We start from the raw sequence: 19,001 nt of genomic DNA, 5'->3' as shown, positions 1-19,001 counted from the left end.
CCCAACCCCAGCCCTTGGCTGACTCTGCCTCACTGGGCGGCCTGGACTCTGTCCTGGGGTGGCTTCCTGCCTCTTGGGAACACAGGAAGCCAACATTGTTGGGATCTAAATGGCCTTTTCCTCCTGGCCTCGGGTCGGAAAATGAGCGCAGAGCCTCGGTGTGCACCTGACCCCGGCGATAAAACGCCTGCGTGCCCGGCAGGCCTCTGCTCCTTCCCCAGCCGGCAGAAACCTGCCTCCTGCCCACCAGGCCTCACAGCTCTTCCCTGCCTTGCTTATTTCTGTGGCGTGGCCTGGAGGTGTGTGATGGTTTATATTAGGTGTCAGCTTTCAGTAGATTGTGAGTGAAGCACACTGCCGGCCATAATATGGGTGGGCCTCATCCAATCAGTTGAAGGCTTGAAAGGCAGAGACTGAGCTCCCCAAGAGAGAAGGAATTCTGCCGGCTTTTAGACTTGAACGGTAACTCTCCCCTGGGTCTCCAACCTGACTGTCTGCCCTGCAGATGTTGGACTTGCCAAGCCTCTACAATCATGTGAGCCAATTCGTGACAATAAATATCTACCTACCTACCTACCTACCTTATTAGTTCTGCTTCTCTGGAGAACCCTAATGCAAGATGACTTGGGGTGGTAGGGGGAGTGCGTATGGTGTGGCTCTGAAGTTGAAGCAAGAAGAAACCTTCTAGGTCACCCCATCCAGTGGTTTTTGTTTTTGTAGCCAAACTCTTGATGCAGCTGGACTCTTACATGGAATCTCAATGATGTTGTTTAACTGCTAAGTCATGTCTGTCTCTTTTGAATCCCAAGGACTCTAGCGCACCAGGTTCCTCTGTCCATGGAAATTTCCCAGGTAAGAATACTGGAGTGGGTTGCCATTTCCTTCTCCAGGGGATCTTCCTCACCCAGGGCTTTAACCCATGTCTCCTGAATTGGCAGGTGGAATCTTTACCACTGAGCCACCAGAGAAGCCCCCTCAATGATATTGTTCAATCACTAAGTCGTATCCGACTCTTTGCAACTGCATGAACTGCAGCACGCCAGGCCTCCGTGTCCTTCACTATCTCCCAGAGTGTGCTCAAACTCATGTCCATTGAGTCGGTGATGCCATCCAACCATCTTATCCTCTGTCACCCCCTTCTCCTGCCTTCAGTTTTTCCCAGCATCAGGGTCTTTTCCAATCAGTTGGCTCTCCACATCAGGTAACCAAAGTATTGGAGCTTCAGCTTCATCATCAGTCCTTCCAATGAATATTCAGGGTTGATCTCCTTTAGGATTGACTGGTTGGATCTCCTTGCAGTCCACGGGACTCTCAAAAGTCTTCTCTGGCACCACAGTTTGAAAGCTTCAGTTCTTCGGCATTCAGCCTTCTTCATGGTCCAACTCTCACGTCCGTCCATGACTACTAGAAAAACCATAGGTTTGACTAGACAGACCTTTGTCAGCAGAGTGATGTCTGTGCTTTTGAATATGCTGTCTAGGTTTGCCATAGCTTTTCTTTCAAGGAACAAGCGTCTTTTAATTTAGTGGCTGCAGTCAATGATATTGGTTGGCATTTATTGAATGCTTGTTATGTGCCAGGATCTGTTCTGAGCACTTTACATATATTGTCTCAGGTAATTCCCACAGTAACTCAAGGAGGAAGGTTTGCTGTGTGTCTTATTTGAAAGGTTAGGTAACAGAGGCACAGAAAGATGAAGCAAGCTGTTCTCACTAGTAAAAGTTGGGATTTGAATCTAGGATGTCTGAATCAAATGCAGGACCACCACCATTCTGCTCGCTGATATATTTAACTCTTGAAACCAGGGCTGCTCCAAGTAAAGTGGGCAGAGGTTCCAGGGCCCCAGGTCCTTAAGCCTACCCTTGATTTCCCCCTTTTTCCCACCTTCTCAGGCCCTGAAGAACCTTATAGTTCCTCTGGAACTCAGTTTAGAGCCTCAGATCTAGTGCAACCCCTCGTTTGGAGAACCAGGAAAACTAGGCCCAGAGAGGTTAAGCGTCTCACTCAAGGTCACACAGCCAGGCAAGAGGAAGCCAGGACTAGAACCCAGTGTCTTCCCACTTGACCAGGCTGCTTCCAGTGACTCCAAGGAGTGACTGGGACACAGGCTGGAAGCTGGGATTCCCAGGAAAGAGGAGAAATCCTGAAACAAGGTTTCCCCAAACCCAGCTAGTGAGGGCATCTAGGTGGACTTGTCCCATTAAGGGCTGAAGCATCTTCCCCAGGTACATCCCACTCTCGGGGACACTGCAGGTGACAGCCCTCACCTTGCAAGCTGACGAAGAAGGGGAGGGCTCTTAAGTCCGGGCCCCACTCAAGGCTGGATGGCAGTCTTGGGTTCTTGAGCTGCCATTCTGGTCTCTTCCCTTGGATATCAGCCTGGCAGGAGGCTGAGGCCATTGGTCCAGGCCCTAGACTCCCTAGAGCACTGTCCCCCAGGGACCTGTGGGAAATCCTCTGTTTGGACTGAGGAACTCCTACACATTCTTCAAGATCCAGACAACATATGGATTCCCTACTGAAGACTGACGAAAATCTGCTAAGTCAGAGGCAGCCTTTCACACACACTGGGCTCTGGAATTGTCCAACAGCACGTCTGTCTTCCCAGGTTAGGAGCTGGGTTTTGGCTCCAGCATGGCATACAGCCCAGAGGGGCCCAGTTCACGACTGTCAGATGGGTGCACGCCTGCACGCAGGTGGTGGAGGGTCGGCCTACATTGGGAGAGTTTTCCAGACTCTGCAGATGCCAACAAGGGAATTCTCCAGGGCCTCCCACGGTCTGGGCCTTAGTGGATATTCTTGGTCCAACCCTTTTTCTAAAGATGACAAAACTGATGCCCGACAGGGGAAGAGATTTATCTGAGCTCACCTGGCCTACGCATGGCCAGCCCCAGAAGTCAAGGATAGGCCACTGACAAAGGCCCCAGAGGCCTCTTCTCCCGCTGTCTCATCTACCTACATCTCCCCATGGGGAGACTTAGTCCTAATACCAGGGGTCACTTTCAGTTCAGTTCAGTTCAGTCACTCAGTCGTGTCCGACTATTTGCGACCCCATGAATCGCAGCACGCCAGGTCTCCCTTTACAGCCACACAAAGAATCTCAGTGCTCCTCACAATCACCCCCTCAGAGAGAGGACTGGGTTTATTATTAACTCTTTGATACCTGGGAGGAAGACCGGCCACGGTCTCATGGCCACCACTTTGCCTGTATATCCGTCATGTTGGCACTCACATGTCCACCCACCTCCATTCTGTCTGCCTCGTTCACCTTTGAGCCTCTCAGAATCAGAACTAGACCCCGGGTTCCCTGACTCTCTTCCCGACCTTGTCTCCCACCCCACCTCCTTCAGCCATAGTCTGTTAAACAGTGAAAGGCAGGCACGTGTGGGGAGCTATGGGGCAGGGCAGCCAGTGGGAGACAGGACCCAGAGCCCCCATCTTTCTAGGTCTGGGCTGGTGTCCTCACTGCCCCTGCCTGCAGCAAAAGTTCCCTCAACATTGCAAGCCCCATGGAGATTGTGCATGCAGGGCCTTGACACTCAACCCTGAACCCCTAACCACTAATCCAGAGAATCACTGTGTTGCAGCCTGAGACTTGAAGACAGGAAGAAGAGCTAGTTCAGTTCAGTTCAGTTGCTCAGTCATATCCAACTCTTTGCGACCCCATGGACTGCAGCACATCAGGCCTTTCTGTCCATCACCAGCTCCCGGAGTTTACTCAAACTCATTTTCATTGAGTCGGTGATGCCATCCAACCATCTCATCCTCTGTCGTCCCCTTCTCCTCCTGCCTTCAATCTTTCCCAGCATCAGGGTCTTTTCAAATGAGTTGGCCCTTCCCATCAGGTAGCCAAAGTACTGAAGTTTTAGCTTCAACATCAGTCCTTCCAATGAACATTCAGGACTGATTTCCTTTAGGATGGACTGGTTGGATCTAGGGATGCAACCCTAAATCCAACTGGTTGGATCTGGCTGCAGTCCAATGGACTCTCAAGAGTCTTCTCCAACACCACAAAAGCATCAATTCTTCATCTCTCAGCTTTCTTTATAGTCCAACTCTCACATCCATACATGACTACTTGGAAAACCATAGCCTTGACTAGACGGACCTTTGTTGGCAAAGTAATGTCTCTGCTTTTTAATATGCTGTCTAGGTTGGTCATAACTTTTCTTCCAAGGAAAGCATCTTTTTATTTCATGGCTGGAGTCACTATCTACAGTAATTTGGGAGCCCCCCAAAATAAAGTCTGCCACTGTTTCCACTGTTTCTCCATCTATTTGCCATGAGCTAGAGAGCACAACAAATCCTTTGGTTTGGCCTTGGAGAACTGACCCCTCAGCCAGTGAATGACCTGTGCAACCGTTTCTGGTGACCCTGGATGGATGGGTGGGTGGAGGGAGGGAGAAAGGGATGGATAAGTGAGTCTCGTGCCACCATGACCTCCTGGTTCTAAACCACAGACAGTCGGTCCACTTCTGCATCTCCTGCCATTAAGCCTAGTGGCCCCAACCCTGCCCCCAAACCTGGTGACCTCACCTGTCTCACTGGGGGTGCACATGTGGCCTGAAGAGCGAGGAGTCTTCTGTCTTCCCTTGCAGGGCTGGAGGCCCCTGGGCCTTCCGTGGCCCAGTTCTGACACCTGCTGGTGCCTCTGGAGAGTGGCCCCGGCTTCTTCCTTCTCGCCACTCATTCACTCAGAGCTACCAAACCAGCCTGGCAGCCCTCTTGGCTACCCGCCCTCCAGTCTGGTTCACACTGGCAGGGCCAGGCTCCAAACCAGATGAGACCCAGGACATCTTTGCACACTGTGGGAGCCTTCCATTCACATGGGGTCAAAGCCCCTGCTCCACCCAGGCCCTCTAGCCAGGTCATCCTGGGAACCTAAGACCACAGACTATCACAGACCATGCAGCCAGAGTGCCCACAGTCATCCAGTGAGCGTGTCAGGACTTCTACTCCCAGCCCTGTGCCGCCTCCTATCAGAGCAGTGTTGTGTGTCACTGGGGTGAAGGGAAGAAGCACTGGGAAAGGAAGGAGGGAACTGGGGGTGGGCCAGAGGTTAACAGGAGCAGGTTCAAGAGACAGGATGAGGTGGGGGCTATGATGCAAGCAACATGCAAGACCCCACCTTAGGCAATACCTCCTTGACTTCTCCCAGTTCAGTTCAGTTGCTCAGTCATGTCCAACTCTGCGACTCCATGGACTGCAGCACCCCAGGCTTCCCTGTCCATCACCAACTCCCAGAGCTTACTCAAACTCATGTCCATCGAGTCAGTGATGCCATCCACCCATCGCATCCTCTGTTGTCCCCTTCTCCTCCCACCTTCAATCTTTCCCAGCATCGAAAATGGGAGAAGGGGACGGCAGAGGATGCGATGGTTGGATGGCATCACCGACTCAATGGACATGAGTTTGAGCAAGCTCCGGGAGCTGGTGATGGACTTCTCCCAGCTCTGACTCTTAAGCACCATCCATCCTCAGAAGATAAAGAATCCACCTGCAACGCGGGAGACCTGGGTTCAATCCCTGGGTTGGGAAGATCCCCTGGAAGAGGGCATGGCAACCCACTCCAGTATTCTTGCCTGGAGAATTCCATGGACAGAGGAGCCTGGTGGGCTATAGTCCATGGGGTTGCAAAGAGTCGGACAGCACCAAGCGACTAAACACATCCCAGCCAGACCACTTGGGAGGAGGGTGCCACCATGCGGCTAATTTGGGTATTACATATGTTCCTTCCTGCTGGCCCCCAGAGTCTGGGTGTCCCAATCCTGCAGTTAAGGATCATAAAACTCTGCCCTTGGCCTGTATCAGGCTTGCCTGGAATGCACCCCAAATGCATGCACACACTCACACACTTCCATCCATCCACTCCAACTTCAACACCAGCAGAAACTCCTCATCTAGGAAGCGCTCCTTGCCCAGAGAGCACACAGGCTGGAAACACCACTCCGACCCAGCCAGCTGCGTGTCTGGGCAAGAGACTTGACTACTTGGAACCTCAGTTTCTTCGGCTGTAGCACAGAGATGACACCATCACCTCCCACATGCCATGAGCCCTGCATGAGATCACGTGTCTGTGTGCTTCACTACTGTTTTCATCACTGTTCCCTAGGGTCTGACACCCATCTTCCCAGCCTCACTGGGACACGGGCATGGAGGGAAGGGAGGGGGAGAGCCCGGCTAGAAAGAAGGCTCCAGGAAAGAAAGAGCCTGGCACTTTGGCATGTTTGACATACTTGGCGTACTCGGGAAGTACAAGAGGTGCAGCTGGTTTCACTGTGCACTTGGGGGGCAGGGGAGCTGGCAAGGGGTGAGTCCACCAGACTGCACGGCTGCAGGAAGGTGTCTGCGCTTTGCCTTGAGGGCATGGGGGCTCCCGAGGCGAAACCCAGGGAACTGACGCCGAGTCCCAGGGAAGCTGGCATGGAGGTGGGCTGAGAGGGTGGGTGGGGATGCGAGAGGCAGAAGGGCTTCTGTCAGTCACCCAAGCGAGAGAAGTCACCTAAGATGAGAAGCTCAGGGACTCAAGCTGTATGGGAGCGGGGAGAGGTGCTGGCAATTGATGGGAGATGACAGAGGGAGGCAGCCGGTGGCAAGTATGTGGGTGATGGTGTCAGTCGCCGAGACTGGGCACAGGGGCCTCCTGCTGATTTCACCATGTGATCTGAGACAAGACACGGACTCCTCTGGTGGCAGTGACAGCCGAGCCCAGGCGGTTCCAGGAACATGTGAAAACAATGACTGCAAAAGCCTGCCAGCCAGCAGGCCCTCTGCCGAGGCCAGCCGGGGGCCTCTTAGACTCTCCCCTCAGTTGCCACAAGGGAAGGACTGTGGCTTGGCATCTTTGCAGTACTCCCAGTGCCAAGGCACACGCCCCCAGACACCTTCCACACGCCCTGAACACACCAGCCACACACCAACCACATGACATCCACAGGCCAACCACACCCCTTCACACACCCTCCACGAGCCAGCCACACACCAGCCACACACCACCCACCTGCCACCACGTACTATCCAAACGCCTTCCCCATGCCATTCACATGCCATCTGTAGGCCACCCACATACCTTCTTCATGTCATCCACACACAAACTACATGCTATTTCCATGCCATCCATCACCTGCCATGTGCCATTCACACACACCTACATGCTCGCCATCCGTGTGCTCAGCCTCTCCTCCCAAATGAGGACCAGGCACCCACTTGGAACCCCAAGGACATCCCAGCCCCGCCAGGGCCCCAAGCCTCTCATTTCCACGAAGACACGCTCCCCTCCCCCACGGCCCCGCCAGCCACTCACCTTTGCAGGTGCAGCCCTCTCGGGTGATGACCTGTCGGCAGATCCCACAGGGCTTCACCTTCTTGAAGGTCTTCACCTTGAAGTGGTGAGTCTTGGGGGCCTCCAGGTCCTCTGGCTGTGGGAGGAGAGGCACAGAGGTCAGGCTGGGCTCCTGGGGAAAGAGCCGGGAGACCGAGGGAGAAGCAGGCCAGCACTGGGGGAAGGAGAGGTGAGAGCCCCTTCAGCCGTGAAGGGCCTGAGCCCATTTCTGGAAGGAGGTGCCCATGGAAAGAGAAAGCTATGGGTGTGACCCAGACTCCCAGACGGCAGTGGGGCTCAGACAACCAAAAACCCCAGCATCCAGGCACCACAGGCTCCTCCATGGTTTCTTAACCACTCTTTCTGTATTAGCAAGGTGCACTGATTTTAAGCGTGCTGCTCAATACAATCTGACACATGTATGCCCCCTGGGTTCACACCCCTGGAGGCTCCCTGGTGACCTCAGTCACTATCACCCCAAGGTAAGCTCTATTGGCTTCTGTCACCAAAGACCCATTCTACCAGGTTTTTAAACCTCATATGATAGAATAGCACCGTATATACTCCTCTGTCTGCTTCCTTGACTCCGCAAGAACCTGTGAGATTCACCCCTGTGGTCACACAGAACAGCAGTGCCTTCCTTCTCACCGCTGCATAGTACTCCCCGTGCGCATGCAGCTAACTTCATCCACCGCTGCTGATGGCCCTCAACGTCTCACCCCTGTGAGTGCACTGCCCCTCAGTTCTCTCTCAAATCCTCATTATTACTCCCTGCCTCAGCCCAGAAGTCTTCTTCCATCTTTATTTCTATTTCCTCTTCTTTACATTATGAAAATATCAATAGGTTAAATACCCTGTTTTAAAAATTTTCTTTTAGCTGCATGCAGCATGTAGGATCTCAGTTCCCTGACCAAGGACTGAACCTCCACCCTGCACTGAAAGTGTGGAGTCTTAACCACTGGACCACCAGAGAAGTCCCTAAATATCCTTTTTAAAATGACACCACCACACACATGGGATGAGAGACAGGCTGGCAGTCCAAGCCTTCTCTGTGTCTGGCTTTCTGTGAGCTCTGGGCCAGCCGCCAGCCGACCACTAACAGGGGCCTCAGTTGCCTCCTCCAGACAGTGCGAGGTTGGGCTCCACACCCCCTTGTGACCACAGATGTAAACACACTCTAAGTCACAAAGTCCTCCACACTGCTTAAGACCCCCTCCCTCCTCCCACCCGCAGCCCCCAGCCCAGGCACAGGCTGTTCCAAGGACACCCCAGGAAACCACGCCCTGAGTGCAGACGCTGCTCCTCTCCCAGGCACCTCCCCCTGGTGTCTGACTGGATTTATTCCCCGGCTCTGGCAGCAGGGGCCAGCAGAGCATAGACACTGAGCTGCCCCACTGGCTCCCCAGGCACAGAGCTTTCCAAAGCCCCCGGCACACGCATGGGCACACACAGACGCGACTGCACACCCCACCGTTCCAGGGAGAAGATTCTTTTTCTCCAAGTCCCCCTCCTAGCACCCCAGTCTGAGCCTCCCAGCTCTAGGTGCTCAAGGGACGGCTGGCAGAGTCCCCGAAAGTTTTGATAGCAAATAGACATACATAAATGTGTACAATGCCTGTAGGTTGGAATACAAACCCAGCATGTCCAGGGCTCGCAGCTGAGAGCCCTGTAGTGCTGAGTCCTGGGTAAAGGAGATGGAGCCACGAGAGACACAGAGAAAAACAGATGAAAGGAGAGGCAGAAAGCCAGCAGGGAAAGGGGCAGAAAGACAGAGAGAGGCAGAGGGAGAGAGAGACAGAAACAAAAGAGGAAAATACAAAGAGAGACAGAGACAAAGAGAAAAGCAACAGTCAGAGAAAAAAAAAAGAGGATCAAGATAAAGGCAGAAACAAAGGCAGAGACAAGCAAGCACATACAGAGAATGAGAATGATTAGATGGAAACACAGAGACTATAAAGGGAACCAGAGTCTCAAAGGGGAACAGACAGACAAAAAGGACACAGGAGCCAGCTTGAAGGGGCTGCTCAGATCTGGGAAGACGTGAGCATCAATACATCATGATAGTAGTGATTCATCAAAATACATGCTGACAGTAATGGCAGTCCATACTGATATGTGAAATAAGTGAAAACACTGAAAGGCTGGTGAGGAACAGAGCATTTACGAGGCTCAGAGCACCTCCCCACATCATGCTTATAAATTAGAAAGGGGAAAAAAGTAACTCTGCCTGGCAGGCTCCGCTTTAATCAAGTGATCAAAGCTAACGTCACCGGTAAGGGGATGAGTGGAGATCGTGCGCTAGGGAGGGGATGGAATGAGAACAGAACATCACTTCTGCGATACTCCTGCCAAAGACACACAAGCTGAATCTAATCAAGAGGAAGCATCGGACCGACCCCAACGGAGGGACAGTCTACCAGTGAAGCGGCTTATAATCTTCCAAAGTGACAAGGTCACTAAAGTCAAGGAAAGGCTAAGGAGACTTCCAGACTGAAGGAGACTAAAGAGACCTGACAACCAAATGCCACCACTGATTCTGAACTGGATTCTTTCCACTCCCCTAAAGGACATCAGGAGGACAACTGGCCGATCTTCAGCGGAGACCAAGGATGAGAAGGTAGTCACTCATCAGTGGCAATTTTCTGACTTGGATGGCTGTGCTGGGTTAGGTAGGAAAAGTCCTTGTAGGAAAATAGGGCCGTATTCAGAGAGGGTCGGAGAAGGCAATGGCACCCCACTCCAGTACTCTTGCCTGGAGAATCCCATGGACGGAGGAGCCTGGTGGACTGCAGTCCATGGGGTCGCTAAGAGTCGGACCTGACTGAGCGACTTCACTTTCACTTTCATGCTTTGGAGAAGGAAATGGCAACCCACTCCAGTGTTCTTGCCTGGAGAATCCCAGGGACGGGGAAGCCTGGTGGGCTGCTGTCTATGGGGTCACACAGAGTTGGACACGACTGAAGTGATTTAGCATAGCATAGCCTTCAGAGAGGGTACAGCAATGGGTCAGCTACTCTCAAATAGTTCAGGGGCAGCGGGGAAGGCTCTCTGCACTGTATTTGACACTTTTCTGAAGTTTTAAATTGTCTCAAAATTCAAAGAGAGACAGACTATATGTTGAGATGGTGGGGAGGCAGAAGGGAGCAGAGATAAAGCCCAGAACCGAGACAAAGAGAGCAGAGGGTAGTGAAGCCAGCAGGTGCAGGAGCCCAGCCGTGCCCCTGTTGGCTGGACCAGGCAGCAGGACCCAGGTTCTGATATTCCAGACACTTTATTCTGGGAGCTTCAGCTGAGGTTGGGGGTGAGGGGGTGGACTGAGAGTGGGGGCTGGGCACTGCCCAGCTCTGGACTTGACCCAGTACCTCTTATCCCACACCAGGAGGAGCAGGTGAGTCCTCTCCTATTCTGAGGTCTCACCTCCCGTGTTTTCCCATCTCAGCCCCCTGCTGGCGACCTTCCAAATTATCTCTGTCACTGACCTTCCAGGGAGGGGACCCAGTCCCTTGTCAACTGCAGTAGCCAAGGCTTAGATGGGAGGAGAAACAGGGAAGGGATTTGGGGTTCAATTTAAGGCATGTTTGAAGGGGCATGCAGGAAGCCCTAAAGCCCAGTCATCTCAAGCCTACTCTGCCCCCGGAAGCCTGCCTCTCCCACCCTACTAAGTCAGCAGAGCTCCCCATACCAGCTTATCTTCCAGCCTTATCTGCCTACGACCCCAAATCTAGCCCTTCCCCTAAAGCCCGGGGAAAGAGGCCCCCCCAACTAAAGCAAAGTCAGGGCAGTGGAATCTGCCCAGTAAACAGAAGAGGAGCAGACTGGCCTTCCAGGCTGACCAGCAAACACCCAGGCTTCTCCCCTGGGTCCTGGGCTTGCTTGCTCTGCTTGGACAACTCCATAAAGTCTGGTTTACAAAATCTCCTCCCCCGTGGGCTTGGAGAACAGACATGAGGTTCAGAAAACATGCTCTCCGGCCTTGGTCACGGCATCTTTGAGCTGCCCTGGGTGATGGTCCGTCACACACCTGTCCCCTATATCCACCCCATCCTGGTTCTCTGGCTAAAGGATCTCTGGGATCTCTGGGATGGGAGTCTAGAGACCAGCTTTCTAGACTGGCAGTCTTAGGACCATCAGTGGCCTTCTCCGGGCCTCATAGTCCCCAGATGGAAGTGAGGGGTTTGGACAAGACAGCCTGGGTGTACACAGTATCCGGGAAACAATGGGCCAGTCTGAGAGGAAGGGACTGTGGGATCTAGGGGGTGGGACTTGCTGACGTTTACAGAGAGAGAGCTGTCTAATGGGGCATCACCCCTCCGTGAGGGGCTGGGCAACCCCAGTGGGAGTGAGGAGACCAGCTGGGCCATGCCCAGGAAAGTGACCCCAGGTCATAACCTTGACTCTGCCAGCATCTCTGGCTATATACACAGGGGTGTCTGGTAATCTTGTTAAGAGTCATCCACAGAGGTCTGAAGATTTCCTGGGATGACGGAGGAGGAAGTATAGGGTAGAATATCTTCAAATATCTGAAGGAGCTGTCATGGCTGTGAAGTTTCTAAAGGCAAAACAAAACCCCAGTGGGTAGAAGGTGCCAGAACTCATGATTAGACAAGGGGAAAAGAACTTTCAAACAATCATAGGTCAAAATCCAGAGGAAGAAGATAAACGAGGGTCTAGCACCTCCCCTGCCCCGCCCACGGTTACTCCCCAGGTACAGGCAGAGGATGAGAACGGAGCCCATAAAGCACCATGCTCAAGGGTAACGGCTTGTTATGACAATAAGCATCATTTTCCCTGACAAGTGGCAGACAGCCTCACAAAGCACACTGGCCCCTCCCTTGCCGGATTAGCTCCTAACGGATCTAGGGAAAATTCAGAGCAGAAGAGGCCCGGCCATGGCAGAAGCTGCCTGGTCTGTCCCCAGTCCACCTCTCTTGAGAGCCAGAACTCAGAAAGGGAAAGGGTCCCAGCTGAAGTCATTCTTCTCCCCTCTCCAAGCCCAGAGCCCTAGCCCGGCAACAAGCCCAGCCAGCGTCAGAGGGCTGTTCTGGCCCTCTGGGGGAATCTCTCCCTGCCCTCCTCCCCACTGTTCAATCAAGCTGCCTGCCAGAGGGGTGTGGCACATCTGGCTTGGGCAGCCTCGGGCGGGAGTTCTTGGCCTTGGGCTGGGAATGGCTGTTTACTGGCTCCTCCCGGCCCCATGGGGCAGAGCGCAGTGGAGTGGGGGTGTGATGAAAGGGGACTGATAACCCTAGAGGTCCTCAGCTCATGAGCTCCTGACCCCAAAAACATCCCCAGCCCTGCCCCACTGGGCTCCCTGGGCCCCATACTAGGAGCCATGGATGACGAGGCCAGAGGACAGAAGTCGGCAAGCCGGTAAGCCTTGGGAAAGAAAATCACGATAAAGCAGGCCCCGGACAGACCTGGAGTGTCATTCAGTCCTCTCCCAGCAATCCACCCCTCCGTGTCTCATCACCGTCGGCTGGGACACCAGGACCTGGTTGGCATCAGCGCTTATTTCTGTGAGGAAGACTGGGACTCCCAGTGGAGCTACAGGCTGGAGTCTGGGACACTCCCCACCACCAGCACCACAAATGCAAGCTCCCTCCAACCCCATCTCACCTTCACATACACACCACCCCACCAAAGTTCCTCTTCACCATCACCATCACCCCCCAGCCCCTAGCCAGCTAATGCGCTGACCGTGTTCTTGGTCGCTCCGGGTGGAAAACTCTGAGTCACTCTCAACACCTCCCAGCCCTCCACCCTCCAATCCAACCAGCTGCCAGACTCTGTAAATTTTGCTTCCTAAATATTCTCTTGGCCCTCCTGTGCTTTTTCATTCCATTGCCTTTGCCCTATTAGAGGCCCTGTCACTTTTTAGCCTGGGCACTGTTGCCTGTGGCAACAGCCTCCTGGTCTCCTTCCGCCCTGCACAGCCTCTAAGGTACACAGTTTTCTGGGGTCACCCCCACTCACTGCGAAAGGCTTCCATGCCTTCCTGAGCATCCACCATAAAACGTGCGTTCCCTGCAATCAGCAGGGAGCAGCCTTGGTCCATACCCGGCCCACCCAGCCATCTCAGTCCCCATGCCCCATTCCCTGACTCCCTGCCTTGGATCCATACCTGAGACCTGGTTCTGCCGTTCCCTCTTCCCAGAATGTCCTTCCTGCCTCTCAGCATGTCAGGCTTCTAGGCATCCTTGAAAGCTTCATTCAAACCTCATCCCCGGAGGGAAATCTTCCCAAATAACGTCCCCACCATCCCTTTCAAAATCGGTCTCTCCATACTACTTTTCTTTTTTCATTGTGGAAAGTTTAAAAGCTCTGGAAAAGATGGACATGCATAGGCCCTTGGCCCCGACTCACTGCTTGTGAGCATTCTGCCACTTCTATCCACCCTCTGTCTCTGTCCCCTACCTCAATCCAATATAATCACCACCCTCAGGAAATTCGACCTTGCGACAATAGCATTATCCAACATTCAGTAATATATTCTGATTTCCCCTTTTGCCACAATGACACCCATTCGAGCTGGGTCTTTGCCTTTGTTTTTATCTTGGACTCAGGATCCAGGCAGGATCTTGTATTACGTTTAGTTGCTGGGTTTCCTTCCTCTTCTTTCATGTGGACACATGACCCCACCTTATGATTTCTCTTTGATGACGTGGACTTTTTTGAAGAGCCCAGGCTGTTTTGCAGAATGGCCCTCGGTATCTGGATGTGTCTGATCATTTCCTCATGATTCGATTCGGGCTAAGGGTCACCCAGCACCCCTTCCTTTCCTCAGTCATTCGTGCTTGGCGCCCCGTCACAGCGCCCTGTTCAATCCGACTTGTTAGCAAGGTGACCCCTGGCAAGTTAATTAACCCCTGTCTGCCTCACTTTACTAATCTGTTAAGTGGGCTAATCGTAGCAACCATCTATAGATTGTGACAAGGCCTGAAAAGCCACCGGAACAGTGCCTGACACATGGTAAGCACTCACTTAGACGTGGACTCTTGATATGTGTTGTCACGCCTGGGTGTGCACTGGACTTGTCCACCAGGCACACGCACCTGCATGGGCTTCTGCTCCGTGTCCACTGTGTCTAGAACAATGTGAGCCCAAAACATGTCAGAAGGAGCAAATCCAATGGAGTTGCTGCCTGACCTCATTCCCTGCAGTGATTTCACCCACTGCCACTGTCCTGCCCTCAGGGGACAGAACACGGGTTCAGGGGGTCCTCACAGCTGAGGAGCGAGCTCTCCTATGCCAAGCAGCCCTGGGTCTCCAAGGGAGGAAAGATGCAGAGAATGGCTGTAACTGAGCTCCCCATGTGACAGAGGAGCACGCAGACGCTTGGGCAGCCTGGATTCTGCCTGGTGGCCTTCGGCCCCTGACAGGGCTTCCTGAGCTGGCCCATCTCTCACCATTGGCCTGCCTCTCTCTCTCTCTCCCCACTTGGCTGCTTTATAAACCGTGTCCCAACGTTTTTGAGCATTAAGCCCCGGGTCCCTTTTTGTGCTCTAACATGAAAAAAATCAGCTCCTGGAGTGGGAGGGCATAGTGAAGGTGAAAGTGTTAGTCGCTCAGTCGTGTCTGACTCTTGAGACCCCACGGACTGTAGCCCTCCAGGCTCTTCTGTCCATGGAATTCTCCAGGCAAGAATACCAGCGTGGGTTGCCATTCCCTTCTCCAGGGGATCTTCCCAGCCCCGGGATCAAACCTGGATCTCCTGCATTGCAGATAGATTCTTTACCATCTGAGACACCAGGCACAGAGATGTGGGTGGTCTGAAACCCCATTAATGGGCCTGGCCTGATGGTGAGGGCCTGGCACGGCTTCCCTCACTGATTCCTCACCGCAACATCCTAGTGAGGCTGAGGATGCTCTGGGGCACCAGGGAAGCCAGGATGGAATGAAGATTCAGATTCATGTCTGTCTGAGATAGGGTCCCCAGTCCCTAAGCACGGCAGTACCACCACTTCCGAAGGTGTGTCAACAGCTGCCGCCTGTATTATCTGGAGAAGCCTTGGCAGTTACATTGTCAGGACTCCTCTGCGCAAAGGCCATCTTCTGGCCAGTTTACCCCATCTTATCTTTCCTCAGTTATCCTTACTTCCTGCGCTTGGGTTTCTGCAGTCTCAGCTTCATCTTTGGATCTAGTTTAAAGTTCACCTCCCAAGAGGAGAACATCTCTTTCCTGATATGTCCCTCCTTCTCCCTCAGTCTAGGCGAGGTCTCTCCTTAAATGTCCTTACAGATTCCCTCTTGGATAATATCCATCTTACTGTAATCATTTGTCCAGTATCTGCCAGCTTCTTGAAGAAAGTGGGCACTCCATGATCAGTGGCGAGATAGGTGGAGGGAATATGGGTGGGTGGTGCTTAGATGGCAGCACAGTGCTTTCCTAACATCATTTCCCATCTCTGGGCTGCTGGCCACCAACCCCTCAACCCAGAGGTGCAAAACCCCCAGCCCATACCCTTCCACTTTTCAGGAGCACTGAACCCACCATGGCCCCCTGGGCAGGCCACTTGCCCTCTGTGGGACCCCTTCGCCTTGGCCAGAAACTGGAACTAGCCATCCTTGCCCTTCCTACCTCACAGAATTACAGTGAGGTTCAAACAACATAGTGTAAGTCAAGGACCTGGAGACAAGGAAGGCACAGGGAGGCTACTTGGCTGCCCGGACCACACAGCTAGTAAGTGGCTGAGCCAGGATTTGTCCCCGGAATCCGTGCTCTGACTATGCATGCTGCCTGCAGGAGAAAGCCTGCGTGTTCTGAGCCTTCACACTGTCCTCACACTCCACCTGCCCTTCCCGGGAGATCCCCAGAATGGAAAGCCCTGCATGGGGAGGCGGGAGAGCCAGGCCCTGGTTGTGCCTCTAACCTTGTGCGGCCTTGAACTGCACCGTCGTAGAAAGGGAGCTAACATTTCTTGAGCCCTTACTGAGGGAGAGACACTATTCTAAAATGTATTGGCTCCTTTAAAACCTAACAACCCTGTAGGTAGGTGGGGAAACCAATGGAGAAACAGAGATTTGAAGTCACCTGCCTAAGGTCACAGAGCTCCCAAGTGACAAGGCAGGATGAAACCCAGGCTCTGCTCTCTTGGCCGGCCTGCCATCCTTCCTCTGAGCACCACAGAAAAACAGTACCGTATTGCTCCCTGACTTTGGGCCTCGAATGTCATGTTGAAAAATTTTACAAAGGGGTCTGTTTTATTTCAGACCTTGTTAGTGTCACACCACCCAGCCTAGCTCCCAAGCCCACAGTCAGGAGGCCCCACGGTGGGCACAACCCTACAAGCCAATGAAACTCCAAAGAGAGCGAGTCCAGGACCGAGGGATCTGAGTCGGGTTCACAGGGCAGAAGTGCACGCCAGGCAACCGGGAGCTCACGAGGACCCTCTGACAAAAATGTGTGCTTAGCGCTGGGAGGGACATGGGCTCCAGAAGAGAGAACACTTCTTTGTCTGCAGCTGCAAGCAGCCTCAGAGGACAGCATCCAAGTTCCTGTGAGAAACTCAGGATGAAGAGTCAAGTGATGAGCCAGAGGCCACACGGCTCACTCAGCACAGGCCCAGCGCTGTACTTGGCCCCTGGCCGCCGTGCCTTGTGGCTCTCTCAGCCCCACCTAATAAGCCCTCTCCCAGGGCCTGCAGCTCTAACACCAAAAAACCTCAATTAATAGGCATGTAATTATTTTCTAAATAAACCATACTTGAATATGTAATAGCAAACAATGGGAGCATTTGATGAGAAAATCAAGTTACGCATGATATACAGCTACGCACCTCAGCTAATAAAGTGATTTTTATTCCTACAGCTTGTTAAAACTATGTGTTATGGACAGATGACTCCGTGGATGAAATGTGTGCAGCTATTCCTGGGGAGATTCCCCGCCGCCAACACATATCAGACCTGGGATGCAGGGCATCCTATAAGCCAAGCAGGGTCTTGTGGAGTGGGATTAGGGACCCACATTTACTGAGCAGCTACTATGTGCTGGGTACCTGGTTTTCTGACACATGTCATCTCTGTCCTCACCCCAGCCAAACAAGGTGTGTGTTCTTCTCCCTATTTTACAGATCAGGAAACTGAGGCTCAAGGAGGGAACTGTGATAGCCAAGGCTGCCCATCTGATAAATGACAGGAGGAGGATCTAAGCCCAGCCCTGCCTGGTGACAAAGGCCACCCACCTCCCACCAGCAGGTGCCTCTCAAGGTGGGAGCAGCCCCCTTGTCAAGGTCTCCAAGACCTCTGTATCTCCTCTCCATAATTTGCACCAGCTAGTCCTCCCCTCCCTGCTACAAACTCATACCCCAACCCACAGAGGTCCATGCAAAAAAGAGGAAAGTTGCTGGGACAACTGCAAGGGAGGATCCGGGACAAGAAGTTTGATGGGATCAGGACTGTGCCCCGGGACCAGTCCTCGCCGCTCCCCCCAGACTTGGGCCCACCCTGGCGATGGGCATCCAGGCCAGAGCAGAATGGGGAAAAGACATCCTCCTCCCCAGTCCACTCCACCAGCCTCTTCCACCACAGAAAGGCGCCCACTGGGTTGTCCCATGAAGCTGGAGAGGGACCGGGGCGGGGAGTCACAGGAGAGAGGACAGGAAAAGGAGGGGGGAGAACCTTAGAGAAATCGTAGCATCCACACCAGCCCTTGGTCTCCAGTCCCCTCTCCCAGCTCTCGGGAGAGGAGTCACCTGGACAAGGCACTCATGCTCACCTCTTGGCACCTCCCCTCCGTCACCCTCATTTCACCCCCCAGGGAAACTGAGGCTCACAGCCACGAGGCACTTTTCCCACAGCCTCTCTGCTGACGTGGCCTTGTCTCCATCCACAATAGCATCACCCCGGAAGTTTAACCACCAATCTTCCCGCCACAGGCCTCCCTCCCTGCCCGGCTCCATCCTCAGCACCGTCTACAGAGCTCTTCCAGAGCTGGGCCCAGGGAGCCAGAAGGGCCTGGAGAGATGAACTTGGCCATGGCTCCCATTATACAGATGTGGACAGCAGCCCAGCGAACCCCGTCTGTGCAGGACGCTCCAGACGCCTTCAGTCTGTTACTGAGAGCCCCACACGCCACCCAAACACCCTCATCCCAATGCTCCTCACTTCCCCTCTCTGCCTAGGTCTGATGTCCCGCTGTTGTCCTTCAGCCTGGGCTCCAGCCTAAGCTCAGGAGGGTCCTCCCCAGGGCCAGCTGGAACAGGGAAAGGGCAGGGAAGACCACATCTGGACCCGGGACTGAAGCGCCATCCCCCAAACCAGCCGGCACTCTCTCAGAGACCAACATTAACCTCGGCCAGGGAAGACTTCCTCGCCCTCCTGACCCTTGCATGCCTTCGCCCAGCCTGACAGCCTAGCCAAGCCCCTCTGAGGAAAGGGTCTCCAGCCCCTGCCCCCTCCAGCAGCCGTCAGCCCCCTCTCTCCTTCTGACAGGCCTCAAGACTTTTAACCCTCACCGTGTGGCCCCAGACCTGCCTGCCTGCCCCTCAGGCACTCGCCCGACACACACCTTCCCGAATCCGGGGCCAAGAAAGGGGAAAGACAAGGCCTGTCTTCCTCCTTGGGACTAGGGGGTGCGTGGGGGTGGTTCTTGGTAAGGGTGGGAGGGCTGTGGAGGAAGAAGTGGCAATGGTTAGCAGTTGAAATTGGGATAAAAGTGACGGAATCCAAGCAGAACTTCCCT

At 53.6% G+C, this 19,001-nt stretch overlaps 1 protein-coding gene across 10 annotated transcripts in view; it reads right to left on the bottom strand.

Moving 5' to 3' along the window:
- TNS1 (tensin 1) overlaps window positions 1-19,001 on the bottom strand; it is a 216,245-nt gene that overhangs the window by 196,651 nt on the left and 593 nt on the right. For 7 of the 10 annotated variants that reach the window (XM_070386857.1, XM_014476360.2, XM_070386859.1 and 4 more), the window contains exon 1: window positions 7,304-7,401. Coding sequence is in view for 1 of the 10 variants with exons in the window: in XM_070386865.1 (XP_070242966.1) it covers window positions 7,304-7,418 (115 nt within the window). In the remaining 9 variants the exon portion in view is untranslated. Of the gene's footprint in view, window positions 1-7,303; window positions 7,419-19,001 lie in introns of those variants that run through there. The other 3 variants (XM_070386865.1, XM_070386851.1, XM_070386872.1) reach the window with 3 other exon arrangements.

Source organism: Bos mutus, chromosome 2 (assembly GCF_027580195.1).
Source record: "Bos mutus isolate GX-2022 chromosome 2, NWIPB_WYAK_1.1, whole genome shotgun sequence".
NCBI lineage: Eukaryota > Metazoa > Chordata > Mammalia > Artiodactyla > Bovidae > Bos > Bos mutus.
Note: the sequence above shows the minus strand (reverse complement) of the source record. Positions and strands in the feature narration are given on the sequence as shown.